The sequence below is a fragment of the Leuciscus leuciscus genome (assembly GCF_965113295.1).
Source record: "Leuciscus leuciscus genome assembly, chromosome: 7".
Classification (NCBI taxonomy): Eukaryota; Metazoa; Chordata; class Actinopteri; order Cypriniformes; family Leuciscidae; genus Leuciscus; species Leuciscus leuciscus.
The window spans coordinates 3,079,250-3,101,479 of record NC_138731.1 but is presented as its reverse complement, the minus strand read 5'-3'; the positions used below and the strand labels follow the sequence as shown (position 1 = coordinate 3,101,479).

Here is a 22,230-nt window from a genome sequence, read left to right as displayed (position 1 = left end):
CTCGACAGTCGTGAGTGTGGGCTGACCATCTTAGTCTTACCGGAAGGAGCGTAGATGTTGATGAGGTCTTTTCAGCGGAGATCCCACCCGACAGTAGCCTCAGATTTACTGCCGGGCTTGCCCTTTTACCGGGCAGTTGTATGCGAAATGTCCCGCTGCGCCACAGTAAAGGCAAAGGCCCTGGGATCTCCGCCACTCCTTCTCCTCCCGGGAAAGCCGAGCTCGCCCGACCTGCATGGGCTCGTGATCGTAGACGGGGCTGACCGCGTCCCCGCCGCTGGCTCTCAAAGTCTCAGCGAGCGGGTAACATCCGACGTTCGACTCGAGAGAGTCGGGAATCCACTCGAAGCGCCAGTTCGATCAACTCATTGAGTTTGGTGGGTAAGTCCAGAGCGTAAATCTCTCTCTGGACGCGGTCAGCCAGCCCATGCAGGAACATATCCCACTGCGCCTCCTCGTTCCACTGACACTCTGCCGCCAAGGTCCGGAACTCGATAGAGTAGTCAGATACAGATCTTTCGCCTTGCTTGAGATCCGCAAGAATCTGTGCCGCTTCTCTTCCCGCGACCGCACGGTCAAATACTCTCTTCATCTCGGCGGAGAGTGTCTGGAACGAGGCACAGCATGGATCTTGGTTCTCCCACACCGCTGTCCCCCATAGCGCTGCCCTCCCAGTCAGTAGCGTAGGCACGAATGCCACCTTGCTCTCTTCCTTAGCGAAGGTCTTGGGCTGCAGAGAGAAGTGCATTGAACAGGGTGTTAGGAATGCTCTGCAATAGTTTGGCTCACCGTCGAATGACTCGGGAACCGGTAGGCGGGGCTCCGACTGGGAGGCGCACTCTGGTGGTACTGGGGGAGCAGGCGGTGTGGGTGGCGCAGTGGGAACTCGCAGATGTCGTAATTGCTGGGTGAGCTCGGACACCTGCGCCACAAGAGCTTGAATAGCCCGACCCGACTCGTTCATATTCCTCTCCTGGGTATCCATCCGTGAAATGCTGGACCTGATGAACTCTTCCAGAGGAGAAACGGATCCACTTGCTGCTTCCATTTCTTGGTCAGATCGTTCTGTCATAATACACAAGGCGGAAGCAAAGATGCAAGTAAAAATACTCTTTATTGATGGGTCAAAGACACAAGTTTGTATGGGTTCTTGGGTGGGCTGGTGGCGCAGGGACAAGATGGTCAGCGTGCTGGTGCAGAGTGGTGACGGTGATCCAGTGCAGGTGAAACATCCAGACGAGACGGAAACCAGGAAGACACTGAACAGGAACTCGAAACCGGAAACAGGACTGCAGACGAGGAACACACACTGAAGACACCAAACAACGATCTGACAAAGAGAGGAGAGTGCGATGGGAATTTATAGGTGAAGGAATTGGCAGCAGCTGGTGCGGGGAATGAGATCAGCTGGCGCGCTGATCAGCTGTAACGAGCGGTAACGCCCACTCACACACGCCCACACACACAGAACAACAAATACACGAGACATGAAGAAAACAGTGAATTCATGAACCGTGACAATTACGATGCACTCATTTTACCTTTTACTGTTAAAATAATATGTGTGACATTTTACAAATATAATTAAATGGCTTCATACTATTAGAATATTCCTGGTTAAAAACATCGGTGGCCTGCTCTTGTCTCTGAAAAAAAGAGGAAAATCTGTATAATAAAACACAAAGAGCAAACTTGTGTATATTAATGCACTTACAATGATGTACTGGAGGGTTTAGAAGCATTAACAACATGTACTTACTAGAGGATTAGGGTACGATTAGGATTTGGTTGAGGGCTATTTGCATGTAATTATGCATAATTTACTGTTATTACTATGTAACATATGTAACAAAGACACTGTAAAATAAAGTGTTACCAGTAGAAATATGCTTTTCTGGGTTGATGAAAGTCTGGTCATGCATTTCTGTAATGTTATTGTTTCATTTTCTCCCTGTATGTGTAGAGCGTGGAGAGATTATGAGCCAGTATGTGTCCGCAGCTCATCACTAAGCTGTGATTTCTCTAAAGATGTTACCACTTTTGGACTTTACCAACTTCGCCTTCGGACAGAACTACATGGAGAGACGTCTGATTGGGTGGAGACTGGAGAGTTTGCAGTGGATAAAATAAGTGAGTCATTTCATTTCTGATATTTACTCTGTTGGCAGTAGGCATATTTGTCAGTCATCCCACTGGAGCTTGTCTGGTCCACTCTAGTAGACGTTTCTAGAGGACCTTGAGCTACATTGAACATCAACGACTTCTATCCCTCTAGTGTCACACGTACTAAGAAGTATCCAGAACCCTTCGGTTTTTCACATTTTATTGTTGCAGCCTTATGCCAAAATGGTTTAAAAAAAAAAATGTTTTTCTCATATCAGTCTACACTTTATACTCCCTAATGACAGAGTCAAAACAAAATTTTTGATAATTTTGCAAATGTTTGAAAAAGTCTCACATTTTCCAGAGCCGGTCCGTTTTGTTTCCAGCGGCACAGGCGATAACTTCAGCTGACAGGCGATGACACACACCCGCCTCAGTTAAATAGTGCTTGTATTGCACATCATTTTACTAATTCCTGCAGGTTTTGTACGCACCACTTATCGATATATATGTGGAGCGCACATAAAGCCGCCTGTCAAAGAGCTTGTGAGTCGCAAGTACCAAAATGGCCGGCTTACTGCACTTAAATACATACAAAGTTATGTCAAAATGACCGTCTTGGTGAGTATTCAGGTAAACACAGTCAGTTTTGGAACATAAATAGTTGAGAAAGATAGCGCATATTGTGCAACAGCATATTGGGTCCGTGCATAAACTCTTAGACCACAGCAGGTTTATTAGGCTAGTATCACTGTCATGTCAATCAAAGAACAAAAGACAAAGAAAATCACTCTCTGCTCTTGAATCCTCTTGTAAGCTTTAATCTTAATCTAAACATAATATTACAACAATGGCACAATATGCTGCGAATGCTCCTGCAAACTTTACTGCACTTGTCATGAAGGCTTGAATCCGCACTCGTCGTGCTGAAACACGGGCCAACAAGAATTCACAATATTCTTTTACAGTCGAGTTCTCATTATAATGTTATGAAGCCTATATGACAGACTTGTGCTGCACATGTTGCACTGAACTGTATTTTCCTTTACAAAATTATTTTTGTAAACATAAATAGTTACTTTTTTTTATTTTTTTTTGTGTGCAAATAGATAAGTCCATCGGCTTGATCCAGTCTGGATATTCTCAATAGTACACCTCAAATTGGGAATATCGCGATTCAGATCGCGATTGTTTATTATGGGATCGTGATGTGAAATTTTGCGAAGATTGCAAATCCCTACGTCAGAAGAAAATGCCTGCAGAGCTCAGAGACACGATTGTGTCGACAAAATATTTCTGCTGTATTAAAGGTTCCCGAGAGCACAGGGGCCTTCATAAGCTGGGAACGATTCAAACTCTTCCTATCTAGAGAAACTGAGCAATTGAGGGAGAAGGTCTTTGGTAAGAGAGGCGACAAAAAATCTCCAGAGATCATGTGTAGAGTTGGGAGAAACTAACTTGCAGAAGGACAAACGTCCCTGCATCACTCCACCTATCTAGGATTTATGCTCACAGACGAGTGGCTTAGGAACGACTCTGTGAATGTCCTCGAGTGGCCAAGCCAGATCCCGGACTTGAACCCAGTCGAACATTTCTGGAGAAACCTGAAAACGGCTCTCCAACTTCAGTCCCCATCCAACCTGACAGAGCTTGAGAGGATCTGAGGAGAAGAGTGGCAGAAAATCCACAGATATTACGGCATCATACCCAAAAACACCTGAGCCTGTACAAACTAACTACTTTATTAAAAATCACTGGACTACATAAAAAGAAAAGACAAGATTTTTCCATCCTCAAAACCACAGGAAGTGACTCTGGCAAAAGTACACATACTAAAGTCACATGATCAACACATGTAGTCCAAAATGTCTTGTCATTTCTTTTTATGTAATCCACTGATTTTTATTTATTTTTTTAATAAGGGACTGTTGGTTTTTTTATTTAAGGGGCTACCGGAGGAGTTTTGAGATCTATAGTCAAAATAGACTTGACCCTCCCTTCACCAGCAATATATTTTTCTATGACCCTCCAAAATGATTGTGAAAAAAGGCATGACCCTCCCCGATAATTTATTGATTACTTCTGTACTGGTTTGCGCTTGGCAAAGATGTTCAGATAGCCATTGTTTTTTTTACAACCAAAACCCCCATTGCTCATGATCATATATCAGAAAACTGAGGCTGTACCTGTCATCCCTACAGACGTTTCTGGAAGTTGGTGTCATGAAATCGACAAATGAAAGTGAAAACATAAAAATATTAAAATTCCTTTGGGGGCACAGCCTGTCAGTCCCCTTCCAATCTCGCTCACTTTGACCAAACCTGGATGAGTACGACGTAAACACAGAATCAGCCGCAGCTCTGGCTCTTAAAATGTTTTTTACTATGTACAGTAGGCTAGGCTCTGTGGACTAGGCGTACTCTTCTGTTCTGTGATACTGCGCTCCTGTTGCAACGTTACACCAGAAATCTCAACAAAACACATGCATAGTAGCACAAAACCAAACTGTACTGTTTCAGTATTGAAGTTCTCAATGTCTTATTTTTCATATTTTTTTTCGTCCTCGTCTTTTACAAGCTGCAGGAAAATGTTCTCCATTGACGCCGACCCGTCATCCAATATAATCCACTGCTTGCCTTTTCGACTATATATTAAAACTGGTATCCCATATTCGGGATTCAGTATGCAGTCCCACAACCATTCTTTTTCGAATGTTTGTCTCTCGAAAAATGACGCAAACAGTTTGAAGGCAAAATCCATATCCAATAATACACCACATGGCTTGTCTTCATAGGGTACCAGCAACTCCTCCAACACTCTCTGGACTCCTCGTAATTTTGGATCGTCAATTTTATTATCTATAAAAAAAATCTATTTTCTTTAATGTTTCCCCACCCGACAGCGTCTGGAGTAAAACTCTGTGGTTTTTGTGCTTCCAGCTAGAGGTCTGTATTTTTGTCCTCAGCTGGTTGTGATCCATTCTGTGAATCTCTGCACATTCACAAGAATTTAAATAGCTCATTGTTCACAATAAGCCTACCTGTGATTGTGGGGGTAGGGTCAGGTGTGGTGCATCATGGGGGTGGGGGATGGTGCGATTTTTGTTGAGTCAGACCCTGCCGAGACTGAGAGAGCTACATGGAAAAATCTCCACCAAACAAGCCACTTTGAAATTTTGCTGTTTTCAAGAAAACAAAAGTTGGGTGACCCTTCCCCTAGACTAAAAAGACATGACCCTCCCCTATTTTCCTCCGGTGGTCCATTCCATAAATATCGAACGGTCCCTAAAGAGTTTGTTTGAATATTTTACTACATGGATGATTTAGACATGGGTTTACTGGAGACTGTTATTGCTACCAGTGGTGCTTTAGGTAAATATTAAGGGTCTGGATACTTATATAAATGCGACATTTCACTTTTTCAATGGTGCTGTGTTTTTTTTGTGTGTGTTTTTTTTTTTACAAAATCATCACACATCTGTCATTTGCTTTGTCATTATGGGTTACTGAATGAGGAATGGCAAAAGACTGCAACAAAAAGCTGACTTTTTCTGAATGCACTGTATATCAAACAGTGCATTTGATTTTCAATCAGTGCAATCATATTTTCTGTCTCACTTTAACTGTTTTATTTAATATATTTTATTGTTACACGTGTATAATAAAGCATTGCCCTGTCTGTGCAGCTGAGATCAGCGCTCCTCGTGTTGAACTGAGCAGAAGAAACGGACATACCGAAGTTGACATCACTGATCCTCCAATGAGAAGAAGAAACTTGAGGGATATCTTTACACAGGTTTCATACCTCATCCGTTTTTGGAAAAAAGGAGAGGCTAAAAAGGTGAATGCAATGGTTTCTAAAGTTTTTGTGCTGGTCAGGCTACATACTGTACAACAGATCAAACACATTTCTGCGCATGTAAAGTATGCTGTTTTACATGATATTGGGAAACGAGTGAAGTACAAATCCTTCTGGGATTCTTCTGCCAAATGAGAGAGGAGCTCAACACAAATTAGTTTAGGCTTTAAAATAAATGTTTGTAATGAATGCCATTATAATTAGTTTATTTTATAGGCTACTTATTTTTTTATTTTTTTTTTATACTCTTTATTTGGCATTTTTCTTATTTACAACACAACATACAGAAACAAAGAACAAGGGGCACTATAAATAGTATAATACAAAATAAAGTATTAAAATTGTTCCGCTTCCTTATATGCAAACCATTTTGTCCAGCACTTATTATAAATGTGTCCTTTGATACGTAGAAAGTATGTCATCTTCTCCATTGAGTGTATCTCCTCCACTATTTCTTTCCATTGTTCAGACCGAGGTGGGTCAATCTTTAACCAAGACCGAGTGATAGCCTTTTTACATGCAATCATTAGAATTTTAAAAAGATAAATGTCGTCTTTTTGGACCACCTCATCAGGTAGTAGACTTAACAAGAAAATCTTAGGATCTTTAGGGATGACATAACCCATTATCCTCCCAGTAATTAAAAAGATACTGTCCCAGAATTGTTCTAACTTTGGGCACGTCCAAAATATATGAGAGTGATTGGCGTTCCAATGCCCACACTGTCGCCAGCATTGCTGTTGTTCACCCCTTTGGTTATTAATAATATGAGGTGTAATGAAAAATCTGACCAGACTCTTCCACCCAAATTCCCTCCACCTTTTAGAACTAGTAGACGTCTGTTGTGTCACGCACATCGAAAGCCAATCACCCTCTGACACTTCCACACACAGCTCTTTTTCCCATTTTGACTTAATATACAAGGTATTATTTCCATTTTGTTTCTGCAGTGCTTTATACAATTTAGAGACAGTTTTACTTGGCAGGAACTTATAAGCATTAACAAAAACTTTAACAATGTCACTGCCTTCAGGAGAAATACCATTTCTTATTTCACTGTTATAGAAATGTCTCACTTGAAAATATTTGAATAGATCTCTGTTCTCTAGTTTGTATTGTCTCTTGAGTTGTTCGAATGTCTTAAAGGTGTTGCCGTCTACAAACTGACACAGGGCCATGAGGCCATGATCTTTCCAACTCAAGAATGAAGAGTCTATTTCACCTAGTCGAAAAGTCGGGTTGCAGGAGGGCCAAATCAAAAGTTTAATATCATTAGCCAATTTGTACTTATTTACAACCTCTTTCCAAATTAATAGCGTATCTTCAACTATACGATTCCCATCTTTGTTTGTGATAACTTTACCTCCTAGACGGGTTTGAGGTTGGCTCTGTCCCTGGGTTAGTTCAATCAGTCTCCATCGAGCCTCGATTTCTGGGGAACACCAGTAAACCATATATCTCATTTGAGATGCGTAATAATATTCCTTCAGATTTGGAAGGGCTAAACCACCATGATCTTTATCAATCTGAAGTGTCCTAAATTTTATTCTTGGTCTAGCCCCTGACCAAATAAATCGTGATATTAGCCGGTCCCAAGCGTTAAAATGTGAGTCAGCAATCCTGATAGGCAATGACATGAAAAGATACAAAAATCTGGGAAGCAGATTCATTTTCACTATTTCCAATCTAGCATTGAAGTCTAGTATCAGCATTGCCCAGCGCTTCATGTCTTTTTGTATTGAGTCAATAACTTTCTCGAAATTCAAACTGAATAAATCATCTAGATCTTGGGAGATAAACATACCTAGATACTTTAACTTTTTAGCTTCCCATTTGAGTTTATAATTATGTCGTATGGATTTACTGGGGGAGTAGTTTATGGTCAGGACTTGCGTTTTGGTAATGTTTAGGTGATAACCAGACAGCTGACCAAACTCTGTCAGAGTTCTCATAAGTTTAGGGAGGCTTACATCTGGATTTTGGAGGTAGGTGATAATATCGTCCGCAAAAAGTCCAATTATATGTTCAGTGTTTGCAATAGTAATGCCTCTAAGCTCTTCATTTTGCCTAATAGCCTGTGCCAAGGGCTCTATGTATAATGCGAAGAGCGCTGGACTGAGGCAACAGCCTTGTCGAGTACCTCTACACAGCTGAAAGCTATCAGTTAGGTGGCCATTCATTTTTACCCTGGCCCTCGGACTATCATACAGTGACTGGATACACCTAATAAATTGATTATTAAAGCCAAGACGCTCGAGCACCTTGTATAAAAAGGGCCAGCTGACCCGGTCAAAGGCTTTCTCCGCGTCGAGGCTGACTAAAGCCGAACTCAGTTGTTGTTTCTTGGCTTGGTCTATGACATGCAAATGTTCGTCTTATGTTGTCATGAGTTTGACGGCCTTTAATGAATCCTGTTTGATCCTCATGAATCAAATCTATAAAATAATGCTCCATTCTCTTAGAGATTATAGAAGTAAAGAGTTTGTAATCAACATTCAGTATTGAGATCGGGCTATATGACTCACAATATTCTATATTTTTTCCTTCCTTAGGGAGGACAGATATTACAGCCTCTCTCCATGATGGCGGTATCTCTGCTCTACTCAGGGTCCAATTAAAAGACTCCAGCAGAACGGGAGCCAGCTCCTCCTTGAAAATCTTGTACCACTCATTAGAAAACCCATCGCTACCTGGGCATTTATTAGTTTTCAGATTTCCAATAGCTGCGTCCACTTCTTTTCGAGTGATAGGGGCAGTTAAAGCGTCATTTTGTATTGATCCTAGGGAAGGCAGGTCTAATCCTGCCAAATACTGTGTAAAAACACTTTCATTCACTGGTTTTGAGGATGTGTATAGTGTTTGATTATAGTTTTCAAAGATTTTATGAATTTGATTAATATCATGAGTCAAACTATCAGTTAAAGGGTCTCTAATTTTGGTAATCGAGTGTTTCAATTGCTGCTTTCGGAGGCGCCTTGCTAGAATTCTTGTGGCTTTTGGACCAGATTCGTAAAAAGTCTGTTTTGAAAATCGTAAATTTTTCTCTATCTCTTCGTGTAACATATCATTTATATTATTTTTAATAACTGTTATTTGTTCGGTCAATTCTTGATCATTAGTACTTTCTTGTTGTTTTAGCTCAGACTCTTAAGTGTCTTTTCCAACTCGTCATATTTTAATCGTTTTATCTTCTTCAAATAGGCAGTTCTTGAAATGAGTCTACCTCTCATTACTGCTTTAACTGTATCCCAAACCAGAACAGGATTTACCTGACCATTTTTATTATCCTCTACACATTCTGCTATTTCCTTCTTAATGTCATTAATTGTGGTTTCCTTGTTAAGAATGCTTATATTTAAGCACCATAGTGTTGTTTTTGGTTGATTAGATAAGTGAATAGACAAATAAACAATATTGTGGTCAGATACTGTATATCAGATGTTCCAATTTTGCATTCCTTCACCCTAAACCTGTCAATGGTGTTCATCAAAAAGAAGTCAATCCTGGAGTGGACTTTATGTGTTAGAGAATAATGGGTAAAATCTCTCTCTTTAATGTGAAAATCCCTCCAGACATCGAACATACCCGTCTCTCTAATTAAAATATTAAGATCTTTTGATCTACCAGTTTTTTGGAGCTGGTTGTATCCATGGTATAATTTAGGATTGTATTCCAATCACCAGCACAAACTAGAATCCCCTCACTTACTGAGATTATTGTATCAAAAAGCAGTTTAAAAAATGTCCTGTCACTTTCCGGTGGGACATAAATGTTAGCAAACGTGACCACAACATTATCAATTCGCCCTTTTAAAATCTGCCTTCTTTATCAACCTTTTCCGAAATTAATTCAAAGTTTAGAGAGTTGGAAATCAGAGTAGCCACCCCCCTTTTCCTACTATTTTTACACCAGCTATGAAATGTATTTGAGTACCCTAATGTTTTAAATTTATCATGTTCTTGCTTAGACATATGCGTCTCCTGTAGAAAAGCTACTTGTATCCCATCTAGGGTTGGGCACCGAAACCCGGTTCCAATAGGGAACCGGTTCCGACATAAACGGTAGTATCGAGACCGAATAAGAACGCAACTTTCGGTGCCTGATTTCAGTGCCTGACTTTTTTCACCGCCCCCTATAAAACATCTCACGGCACGAATGATCCAATAATAAAACATCTCCAGTTAACCAGCAGAGCATTCATTTAGTTTGTTTGTTAAATAAGAGACGATCTAGCGCTGAACTGTGTTTTTTAAATCAAGTGATCAAAGTGCTCGTTGCCGCTGCGATCAGTGGCGCGGATACAGTGTTTTCTCTTGTGGCTCGCCGTCTATATGAGTATGTGCGCGGAGAGTTTGTGTGTGCGTGCTCGCGTCTCAGATGAGTATGTGCGCGAGTTTGTGTGCGTGTGTGTGCGTGCTCGCGTCTCAGATGAGTATGTGCGCGAGTTTGTGTGCGTGTGTGTGTGTGCTCACGTCTCAGATGAGTATGTGCGCGAGTTTGTGTGTGTGTGTGTGTGTGTGCTCGCGTCTCAGATGAGTATGTGCGCGGAGAGTGTGTGTGTGTGTGTGTGTGTGTGTGTGTGTGCTCGCGTCTCAGATGAGTATGTGCGCGGAGAGTTCCGCGCGTGTGTGTGTGTGTGTGTGTGTGTGTGTGCGTGAGCGACTTTAGATGTGACGTTGTGCATTTCATATAGCTGGAGCATTCAGCAGTATACATGTAGCCTATGTGTGACTACTTAGTATATATGCAAGCAATATATGCTTAGTATCCGTGAATGAAGTTCGATTTAGGCCCTAGACGGCGCCTCATCTATTCGTTCTGGTGAAATCACAACATATAATGCACACAAAGTGTCCCTGCTTGATATACAACCACTGATGAGCATAATCGGTTTAAAAAAACAAAACAAAAAAAAAAAGATAAAAAAAACCTACGAATGCGGATTAGAACCCAAAACCTCTGACACTCTTGACTAAAGTTCTAGTTCAGCTGCAGTGTTCCTCTTCGGGTAAGTCTAGTATTTTAATGCCAACTGCAAATCTTGCATATCAAGTATGAAGTATATCAAGTATATTTATATGAGGCTATAGGTGTGTTAAATATTTCTGCTCAGTGTCAGATACTTCTCTGTTTTGTAAAAGTCTATAATATATAATATGTAATAATTATAAATATATATAATATGAGAAGACAAAATTTTAATCTTAACTTAAGTGTTTTCGGCTACATCAGCACAATTTTTTATTTTATCAGAAATCAGAAAATCTTTTTCAGAAAACGCACACAAGTATTTTTTATTTATTTTTTGATAAAGTGTGTGCGGTTTCGTTTTCTTAAGTACCGGTTTAAGAACCGTTTAACACCGGAACCGTTCGAAAAATACAGAGTAGGTACTGGTATCGGATAAAACCCAAACAATACCCAACCCTAATCCCATCTTTTCTCAATTTAGCTAGAACCCTTTTTCTTTTCACTGGACTACTCAAGCCATTTACATTCAAAGAAGCAATTTTTAAATCATATGACACTGTTATAATAGCAAAAGCAGTTACATAATTTAGCAACCCCTAAGAACACACATTGAACAATAACAAAAATGAACCTTAATTAACTGACTTCCAAACGAAAAGAGGATTCTTCCTCCTCTCCTGTAACCCTGTTGGCAGGTGGAGGGTTAAGTCACTCTGGACGAGAGGGCCCGAAAAAGACAGTAGATGTGTCTGGATGTAAAAACACGTCCATCTTATTAGTCCAACGTAGACGATAAAGTGTGACCTCTAGATAATCAAGCAGTGGCCTGAAAAACATCGGGTTGTAGCGTGATGCCCTGCTCCTTTTTAATCAGATTGTTCCCTCTGGAATTCTTGCAACTTGGCCTTCGCTCTGAGCGCCACGACGGGCCCGCTGCTGTTCGCCGGCTGCCAGCCCAATAGCTCCCGAAGACGAGACTCTGCGCTGTTCCCTCCGTCGGCTGTAACCGGCTCCTCCACTTGAAATCCGCGTCTCTTCAGCTCCTTATAGGCTTCCCGAGCGCTGGAGTATGTGCGCACGCCAATCTCCCAGTGGATCCTCATGTTAGTAAACGGCGTTTGGAAACGTATGCCTTTGTCCTTGAGTGCTTTTTTAATGGCGTTGTATTCTCTGCGCCTCTTAACAATCTCGGGTGCGTAATCATGGTCAAAATGTATAAATGCGGTGCCCACCTGTATCTTGCCTTTTTTCCACACTTCCCTCAAGATCATTTCTTTCGTAGAAAACTCCAGAAAATTGACAATTACAGCCCTCGGTGATGCTCCAGGTGGGGGTTTACTTGCAAGAGCCCGATGTGTGCGTTGTATTTTAAAGGCCGTGTTGCAGGGTAAATTTTTCAACGAATTTGTGCAGTTTGGTTGTTGGTAATAAACATTTAAACTGTTATCCATTGTATTTTATGTTGTTGGGTATCACAAAACGGAATATAATACGAAAAAGTAGGTACTCTTACAGCGGTTTGCAACGATTCTCCTTTCCCCCACAATGCATTGCATTACGTCACGTTGGGGAGAGAATTTACCAAAGCCCGCATTGAGAGCGACTAGAGACGAGTGGTAGACGAGAGTATTCAGATAGCGCAGATTATAGATAAATAGATAAATACATAGATATATATAGATAGATAGATAGACTAGATATGAAGAGTTTGGTTCCAAAACGCGATAAACGCCATTTTTTTAAAAATTTAGTTCCCGCAAAAATCAGTATTGTATAGGGTCGGTATTGAAAAGTCCATTTTAAATTTTACGTAAAATGCGATATCCGCCGTGTTATTCTCTCATGTTTTCTCCCTTTCTTTCCAAACCGCGACAAGCCAGTCTCCTTTCTATGCAGAATGCGATAAATCCGCTCAACCAATCACAGCGCATCATTCCACGCATTGTAAACAGTAGAGTTGAGCCGGATACTCGGCTGAAACGAGTATCCGGTACGGATTAAGCACTTTTGTCGAGTACGAGTATTATACGAGTAATACGAGTCAATATCTGTGCTCGGATTTAAAAAAAAAAAGAAAGTTATGTTGAGATTAGGGCTGGGCGATATATCGATATAAAGAATATATATATATATATATATATATATATATATATATATATATATATATTTTTTTTTTTTTTTTTTTTTAATGCGATATGGAATTAGACCATATCGCATATATCGATATAATTCAAATTTGCGCTGTGATCCTTGCTCCAAGCAGCTGCTGACCCGGTGCTCTCTGCACTGCTCCCCGCGCCCCCGCTCCTCCTATTCCACTTTGCGTGCGTGTTTAGAGCATGTTATGTTATAACATGAAATAAAGTCTTTCACCTCAGAAAAACGGACTTTCTTGTCCTGTCAGCTGTTATACTGTAGTCGTAGCGCACACTCAATTGCATGCGCAAATGCGGCGGCGCGCGCGCTGTGTATCGCCTCACTGTATATAAAGTACAAAAGAAACTACGAGCATGCAACGCCATTACGTTGTAAATTACACGAAATAAAAGTAATGCAGGTATGATTTTCATTCTTTTCACCAGGAGCAGTTTCCATGTTTCATTAACAGTTCTTGTTAGTATTGTGTATTCACCATGGTAACTGTCGTTTCCATATTAACCCCAAAATGCCACTATTTTTCTTTGTGTAATTTTTTATATATTTTTAAATGACTGTAGTGGCTCATACCAACATTGTATTAACAAAAACTAGTTTGGGACTGCTATTTAATACCTTTAGCATAGGCCTAATGTTTATTAGTACTAGTCTTTAGTTTACTATTAGTCATATTCTTACAATTTATGTTAAGTAAAGGGGGACAGTACTTGTGTGTGTGTTAACAAATTTTGAAAAAAATAAAACATGAAAAATAAAAAATATCAGGATATATATATATCGTGTATCGCAATTCAGCCTAAATATATCGGGATAGGACTTTTGGTCCATATCACCCAGCCCTAGTTGAGATGAAAACTCTTGTTCATTACATTTTACTTCATAATTGCAACCGCATATGTTGTATTCATTGTTGCAAAACTTGTTCTGTAGTTCGTTTGTTATGGTGATCAAAACCATTGTTCTGAAGCTCAATGCTGATGCTGTCATGTAAATAGTTTTCTAGTCAGCAATAAATATAACAATTTCTGATCAACCCATATCAATTGCATGCTTAAAATAACATACTGGTTAAAGCCTCGCCCTTTTCAAGACAACCCGACCCACTTCCGGGTTAAATCCCGCCCACTTCCGGGTTAGGCCCCGCCCAGCCCGAGTACAGATACAGATAATTCATATGGTTAACAGATACAGATACAGATACAGCTGTACTCGCTCATCCCTAGTAAACAGTAACGGCGGCGCTCTGAATACACCCGGCATCTTAGTTTTTACGATCTACTTTGTACTTTTTGATCAACAATCAAACAAAAATGTGTATAATTTTGACGGCATTGATGAACCTGTGGTGGTTTCTGCGGTAGGGAAGAAACGTAAGCCATCAAATTCTAATCATTTACGTGAGGAGATTAAGAAGACGAGGCACGCGGGAGGAGGAAAAATGCCGGCTGTTGTTTGTTCTCACACGAGACGACAGCATCAAACTTCAGTCACGCTGACACGTTAACCCCTGGGGATCTTTTGAAAAACTTTCAATTGTTTTACTCAAAGTCAACGAAAACCGAGCAGGACCAAGCCATTTTACAGATGATCGCCGTCAAAAAAGATCAGGAGGTATTTCCTAGCGATGGCTGACTGTATGTATTTTTAGTCCAGTGCCTGTAATAAGATATTGACCGAGTTCAGAGGCTGTCATATGTGGATCAACTTATTTTGTTGTGTATTTTCAACAGTTTCAATATGAAAAATAACTTTTATATTGATTCAATGGATTAATTGCATTTTGAAAAAAAAGTGTCATAAATTTATTGCATTTTGGGGGAAAAATGATCAGTTTTTATAATAAATCTTTGAAATCAAAATCTGGATTTGATTTTTTTTTTTTTTATTATAACCTAAAGATGCTATGTGAAAGTTTGAAACAGAAAATAGTGGTTTTCATCTTGCCACATTCTTGGTAAAGAAAACACATTTTTACTCAAATTAATCTAAATGGATTTATCGCGTTTTGGAACCAAACTCTTCATATATAGATAGACAGACAGATAGATAGATATAGATAGATAGGCTAGAATAGAGAGAGATAGGCAGACAGCCAGATAGCATAAGTTAACGTTAGCATAGATAGCTAGCAGCTAGATAGATAAATAGATAGAAATATATAGTAGGTAGATTGACATCTGGTCGCGGGGTGAGCTCCTCGACCAGCGACCAAAACGCACTCACTTCCCTACAGCACAAGCTTTCCAACGCAGTTTCCATGGGACGGCACCGCCCACACAAGCACCTGCCAAACACAGCGACAGACACGCGGCGGCTACGTTTGCAACAACATTTTCACCGGAGGAAGAGATAAACGCTTAGAAACGCCTATATACTGTAGCTAGCATGATGCCTTCTATTTCTAGATGACAAAGACAAAGTTTACCAGTACTACGATACTATGACAAAGGTTACCGGTACTTATCTGAACTAACTTCATGATCACTGCCACTATATAAAGAAAACGTTGATTTTTCACTCGGTGCTATTCAATGACAGTAAAAAAAAATATATATATATATGTGTGTCGTTATTGTGCATTGCTGCTCGTAGACTAGCTCCAGTGCTCATTGCTGCGTTGCTAAATGATAGCAACTCACCAGGACACTTCACCAACTCTCCACTCATTCTCCATAGTTCTAATACAGGCTGAGGCTACCTTTCCTCCACTTCTCCCCAACGTGACATCATCACCGAATTGCGTAAAAAAAACGTTAATACCAAAAACGTAAAAAAAATGGTCTTTAAGACCATTTTTGAGACATTTTAAAAATGATATACATATCTTGAGTGATTTATGTACCCATTAATCGACAGTGGTGGTTAACCTGCAACATGGGCTTTAAAGTTAAAATCCTCCGGTAGTTGTAGCTGGCTCTGCAAAAACTTCTCAATAAACTGTGTTACAGAGACCCCCTCTTGTCCTTCTGGCACCCCAAAGACACGTATGTTGTTTCTTCTGGATCGTGACTCTAAGTCTAGCACTTTGATTTGAAGTTTCCTCTGCTGTTCGAGGCAGGTGCACAGCGCCTCAGTCGCCTCCTCTCCCCAGCCCTCCACCTGGTTCACGCGGGCCTCCGCCTCGTCCATCCGCTGTGATAGGCCTTGTACGTCGGTTGTGATATTATCCAGTTTACTGTTAATTTCTTGTCCCAGTTGGCCAATATCCTGTTTGAGCTTTGTATTGTCTCCTTTTAGATCAGATTTTAAGTCCTCTATTGCCTTAAGTACCCCAGCAGTGTCCATGCTTATCCCGGGGCTCGCCGTGATATTGCTAGCTTGGTCCGGTTGGGTATTAGCTTTTGCGGCTGAGGCACTTTTATCCTGAGCTTTGGGCATTTTTATCGATCTATTGTGACCTAGTGTGCTTCTTCTCCCTCTCATATATTATTTTGTTAAAAATAACAAACAGTATAGCGAGTTCAAACGGGATTTTCGAGGTTAAAGTGGGAGAGAGGTTTCAATGCGACCTACTACTCCATGTGCACACCCGGAAGTCCACTTATTTTTTTTTATGTCTGGTTTTGTTCTGAATACCGTTGAATTCAAAGGATTTGTTCTTGGCTGGGGGAAACTAAAATACATGTTTATAGTGTTTGTAAACATTTTGTTTTTACATTAAGGTCAATTAGACAATTGTGCTGTATTATTGAAAAGTGCACATTTACATATGGGGACAGTTTGCACCAATAAAACAAGCATATTGTGTTCATTATCCCACCCACAATAACTTTGAGGGGGTCCTTGGAATTTTCTTTTACCCTATAAATTCAATACCAAATACAGAACCTCCAAATTTGAACACACATTTCCCCTTTAAAAGCAAACTAACAAGGATAAGATATCTATTTCATGCTCAATGTGTCTTTGTTTTTTATTCTCAACAGGAAGAACTAATAAGAGAGCAGAACAGAGTTATGTTACCAAATCTGGAGCCTTTGGTGAACTACTGCGTCGAAGTGGCGGTTTTGTACAATAAAAAAACAAGCCAGTTCAGCAACATGACCTGTGTAACCAACTCGGCCAGCAGTAAGCTTTCACCCATATACCTGTTTGTGTTCTTCAGTTGTGCTTTACACATTTACTGATTGTGTTATTGTGATGTTCTCTCAAAGACTACATTTACATGCACCCTCATAACGAGATTATAATAAAATTTAGGCAATATTGCAAACATTACCTCATGTTAACACAATACTTAGCTCAAATAGACGCAATTAAGCTCATAATCATAGTACAATATGTGGCGTTTATGCAGATTTTAATCAATAAACAGGCATGTAAACACTTCAATGGCATCTGTTTCCGCTCTGATTGAAGTGTGCTTGTGACAAACACAAATGACGTTTTCATGTGCAGATTCATAAACCGCTGTTGTAATGGGAATTTTTGATTTTCTCTTATACACAGGGTTAATTCTTAGGTGTGCTGCTGTGTCCTGCTGATTCTACAATATAATGATTGATGTGAACTGCTGTGGGACGAGTAGTGAGGGGGAGACATGGTTTTGGAAGGGACCCTTGACCCCTAAGGTCAGAGGGGATCCAATTTGGGGACTAGGAGAGCTAAACCTAAAGCTCAGCCCTAAATGAGAGCATTGAGCTAGGTTCTTATCCATTTATGGGTGAAGAGACCTTGAGAGAATAACAGTATAAGTAGAGTGATCTACCCCTCCCTCCTTGTCGCACTTGTTCCACAGACTGTACTAATGACTTCTGTGTGGCAACTGGGCCTCTTGCAAGAATAAAATACTTTTTTAATGATCAGTTTGATTTCAGAGTGTCTCTTACGCAGTTGATGATTGTTTAATGAAAAATTGCCACAACAATTTTGGTGTCAGATTATTGGGATGAGTTTTCCTTGAGGGCTCCGGGACCTGGCAGCGGACGGTGGAAGAGATCGCCCTGACGCAACAGGCTTCAGTCTCACCTCGTAGAAATTGAGAGAAGGAGAACCAGCCGCTTCAGGCCCTGGAGGACTTCTAGAGGGAACTCACAAAAGAACCCGAGTGGCGACAGAAAAATCTCTGGTAAGAGACAGTAAATTCATTTACTTTTGGGGATTTGAAAAGTATTTTTGTTTTTAAGAATTTATTTTGAAAAGAATTTTCACACCGGTGTACCGTGCGATGAAGAAAAATTATGGGTCAAAGGGCATAAAAGACATAGGGAAATTAATACGGTATCATGATTTTCCGAAAGAGGGAACACTGAGTACCACAAGGTTAAAGGTGGTAAAAGAGTCAATTGAGCGACACGATAACAAACCACAGGGTTGTTGTGCGTGTGCCAAACATGTGTGTAAGAACTGTGAGACAACAGTGGAATGTTGGATTGAGGAAGCGATTAAGAGAGAACGCAGAATGCAGAAAAAGCAAGAAATGTGTGAAAAATCTGTGCTTAGGGCATCTGAGAGTGAAGAATGTAAGGATGCAGAAGGAACTAGCATGTAGGGAAAGATGAGAAGAAATATAGTCAAATGTATGTTATGAAAATAAAATTTCTGATAGAATTTATGGAACTATTTATGAACGCCTGTTAAGTCAAATTAAGTGACATAAAGATGAGGAGTGAACAAAAGTTTTATTAAGCAGAGTGGGGAACAATTATATTTTACTGAGAAAATAATGATGTTTTTAAGAGTCCTGAAAAAAACAGTGAGACAGGAGAGAGCAAACGCTGTAAGCAGCTGTGCTCTGAAGCTTTGACTTCAAAGAAATGTGAAGTTAAAAAAGAAAATGTTTAGTGAAAACCCCTTAGAATATGTTGAGTGATTTTCTTTGCAACTTACGAAATTAAAGCGGCCAATAATAATGAAGATTATGATTTGGCTATTGCGATTGAATCCGCCACTGGTGGACTGTAAAAGAATACAGAGAACTGCTTATCAGTGGATCTGTTTACATTCCTGATCGGGACACACTGCTTCAAGGGTGTGCAGTAATTTGGAGCCGTTTGAAAGCTCAATGATCAAACTATAGGCAAAGAGAGTGTTTTAATTATGGTCAGCAGGGCTATTTAGCCAGTAATTGTAAATGGCCACTCAGAAGGTGAGAAAATGTGAAAGTAACAGAAATTTCTGGTATTAATGTGGGTTTGAAAGTAGATCAGTGTTTAAATGACGATATCAAAGTTTTCATCTAAAGAACAAGAGATAAAAACAAGGTAAAAAAAATTTGAAGTCTTAAGGGAATCCTTTTGAAGGAAAGATCTATAATAATCTAAAAAAAAAAAGTTCATATAAGTGAATTAATGAATACAGGTTTATGTAAAATTACAGATAATGACAAAATATGAGTTGCTAAATGTAAAATGTGTAGAAAGGTATCTGATTAAACAAACAGATTGTTAAGTGTTTTGAACGTGGATGGAATAGTGTTGACCATGAAAGAACTAGGAGCTGATGTTTTGCATTAAGAAGATAAGCTTGTGATTGGCTGAAACAGTTTGCTTATCTGAATCTGGTGTGTGCTGTGGCTGAAACGGCCAGTGCGACAGAGACACGATCTGAGTGGAAATTTGTAATGTCTAAATTCCCTGATGTGGGCAAAAGACAAATATAAAATTATGTTTATTTGAAAATGCATGTCATTTTTGGCAAAGATGCCTTACGCTGGGCTAGAGTTAAAAGATGGTAGATAAAGTTTGATTTTAGAAGTTTATGAGAATGCAGTGTACCAGTCCTAAATGCTTCAGGGTCTCTCTCTCATTCAATGTCAGCTAAAAGCTGTTATCTGAGCCTGTGTCATAAATGATAATAAGATAATATAGTAAGGCACAGTGTTTTAGTTGAAAACCATAGACATGGATGTTAAAAGAAATCATGCTACAAGGCAGTTCAGATTTCATACATTCAAAGGGAAATTTGTAAATGTTTTAAAAGTAAAACTGAATGACTTTAAAGAAGTTTTTAGAAATAATAATGACCTTAAATGATAGAAGGTTACGTTTTGACTAGTTTCTTTTTTGGACCACTTCTTTGTCTGATATTAGCCTCCACCATGATACAGGGCCGATGGCTCCGGCTACAGACGTAGATGTACACTGAATGGACGGTTGATCTAAATTCACTGAGTATAAGCTCAGTATTGCGATTTTGCTGATCTGAAGATGTTTAACAGATTTTTGTGATTAAATACGGCTGTTATTAACCTGTCTCCCTGTGTTAACACTATTAGGTAGTCCAGAGTGCTCTGGTGACTCTTGAATGTGCCTTTCCTAAGCTCCAACTGAGTCTGTTGGGGAAAACTGATTTTGTGATGGGAAAGAGCGGTAACCAAGTGTGTACGAAGTGCTTACCCCAAAGACGGGTAAGATCTTTTGGCCAAAGGTCAACCTAAGACAGGGGAAGTCACGCCACAAACACTGGGCATCTCCATAATGGGGAGGTGTTTTTATGTGAGAAAGGTATTAGAGTTGAGCAGGTGACTGTGAGGCCAGCAGCATCAGCAGATCACTGAGAGGACGGATGGGCTGTGAGGAGTTACGGCACGCCTGACCCAGAAAATGTGAGTTCCTCTATATACCACTCACCAGAAAACCGCATTTATTGTATGGCTTGTTTTTCATTATGACAAGTGTCTGCAACAATGCCAGGGGACAACACCCTGAAGAGAAGAAAATTATAGATTAAGAGCTAATGGGAATGGGCTTTCAAGAGCCAGCTGAGACTGTGAGGTGATTGTCATTATTTGTTGTGGAGACAGTAACAAAACTTAATTTATGTCAGGAACATGATGCTGGTTGCCTTATGGGCAAGGGGAAATATTATAGAAGTTGATATTGAAATAATATGTCTGTAAGATAGTTTTAACTCCTGAAGGTCATTAGACATGTTGGTGGCTAAAGATGAAGACAGCTTGTGATGAGTTAAGAGAAATTTCTGGATAACAAAGGTTAGGTGAATTGAGTATTTAAACTAAAGATAACCTTAGAAATGCTCATAGCATAATGTATTTTAGATTGTTGTAATGGTACTAATTTGAGTTAAACATTTGTATTTTAAAATTTGTGAACTATTAAAGGTTCTAGACTATGATTTATTTAGTTACAGTCTTAGGGGGCTGTTGAAAAGATTATTTGTTTATAGTGAGAGAGACTGCTGAGTGGAGGAAGGGTACTCTGTCTGTCTTTCTGTTATCGGCCTGATAAAGCAAGCTGAAGCAAAATAATGATAATGAACAAGAACAACCCAGCTGACTTTTCTAAGAGAAAATGAATAATGAGCAGACGTGCTTTGAAACTGGTAAAGAGACCATGTAAAATTAGATAAAAGCTACAGGAAAATGAGAAGTTTAAAATCTTATTATAAACGTTAATCTTTTTAGAAAAAGATGTGAATATGAAAATATGAGCGGTTCATAGTCAGGTATGCGTGTGTGTTTGTTTGGCGGTGACAGCATTGTATGTTTTATGAGTGTTAATTCATGTTTGGTATGTGTTTGTTTAGGGGAGCTATTCCGTTAAGGCAAATGACAAATTTTAAAGAAGCCAAAAATCTGATGAAAAGACAATACAGAACACGGGGCAATCTTTAAGGTGATTAGTCATCAAGCTCTGTCTGGCAGTAATTATTTTTGACATTTATGGTGTTGATTCGAATTACTTTCTGGATCAGTTCAAGTATTTATGTAAATCTGAATTGTGAAGTTGCAGATTGTCATCCATTATGAGTTGAGAAAATGGTACAGATTTGATGGCAACAACAAAAGTGACACATTGGCGAAGGCAATATAAACTTATCCAGAGAGCCCTTCACATTTATGAATATTGTGAACTGAACAAAGAAGGAGAATGTTGTTTGACTGATACTGACCAAGTCTGTACACCACGACCTGACCTGATAGAAACAATTGATGACTTTGACATTGGAAAATGTTTGTTGATGACTGACTTAAGAGACCAAACAACAGGCCTGAAAGGCAGGATATGCGGTGAAACTGAGGGCCGCTGTCCTTCAAATACTTCCATAAGAAGATGAGATTGTGGCTTGGAGTGAAGAATGTAATGTTTTGTTTCAGAGGCAGAGAAAGATAACTGGGGAAAAAACCCTGCAAGAAGTCATTCTTCTCCCTAACAAAAGTATTGTATGTGTGTGCTAATA

At 39.8% G+C, this 22,230-nt stretch overlaps 2 protein-coding genes across 5 annotated transcripts in view; both read left to right on the top strand.

Moving 5' to 3' along the window:
* The window catches only part of LOC309502539 (uncharacterized protein), a 187,265-nt gene that overhangs the window by 156,879 nt on the left and 8,156 nt on the right, over positions 1-22,230 (top strand). The gene's annotated exons all lie outside the window — the stretch shown is intronic.
* The window catches only part of crfb4 (cytokine receptor family member b4), a 50,216-nt gene continuing 29,176 nt past the window's right edge, over positions 1,191-22,230 (top strand). Inside the window, exons 1-3 of one of the 4 annotated variants that reach the window (XM_082176249.1) lie at positions 1,740-2,130; positions 5,789-5,943; positions 17,016-17,157. In XM_082176249.1, the coding sequence (XP_082032375.1) occupies positions 1,887-2,130; positions 5,789-5,943; positions 17,016-17,157 (541 nt within the window). In that variant the 5' untranslated portion in view covers positions 1,740-1,886. Of the gene's footprint in view, positions 1,436-1,521; positions 1,617-1,685; positions 2,131-5,788; positions 5,944-17,015; positions 17,158-22,230 lie in introns of those variants that run through there. The other 3 variants (XM_082176251.1, XM_082176250.1, XM_082176248.1) reach the window with 3 other exon arrangements.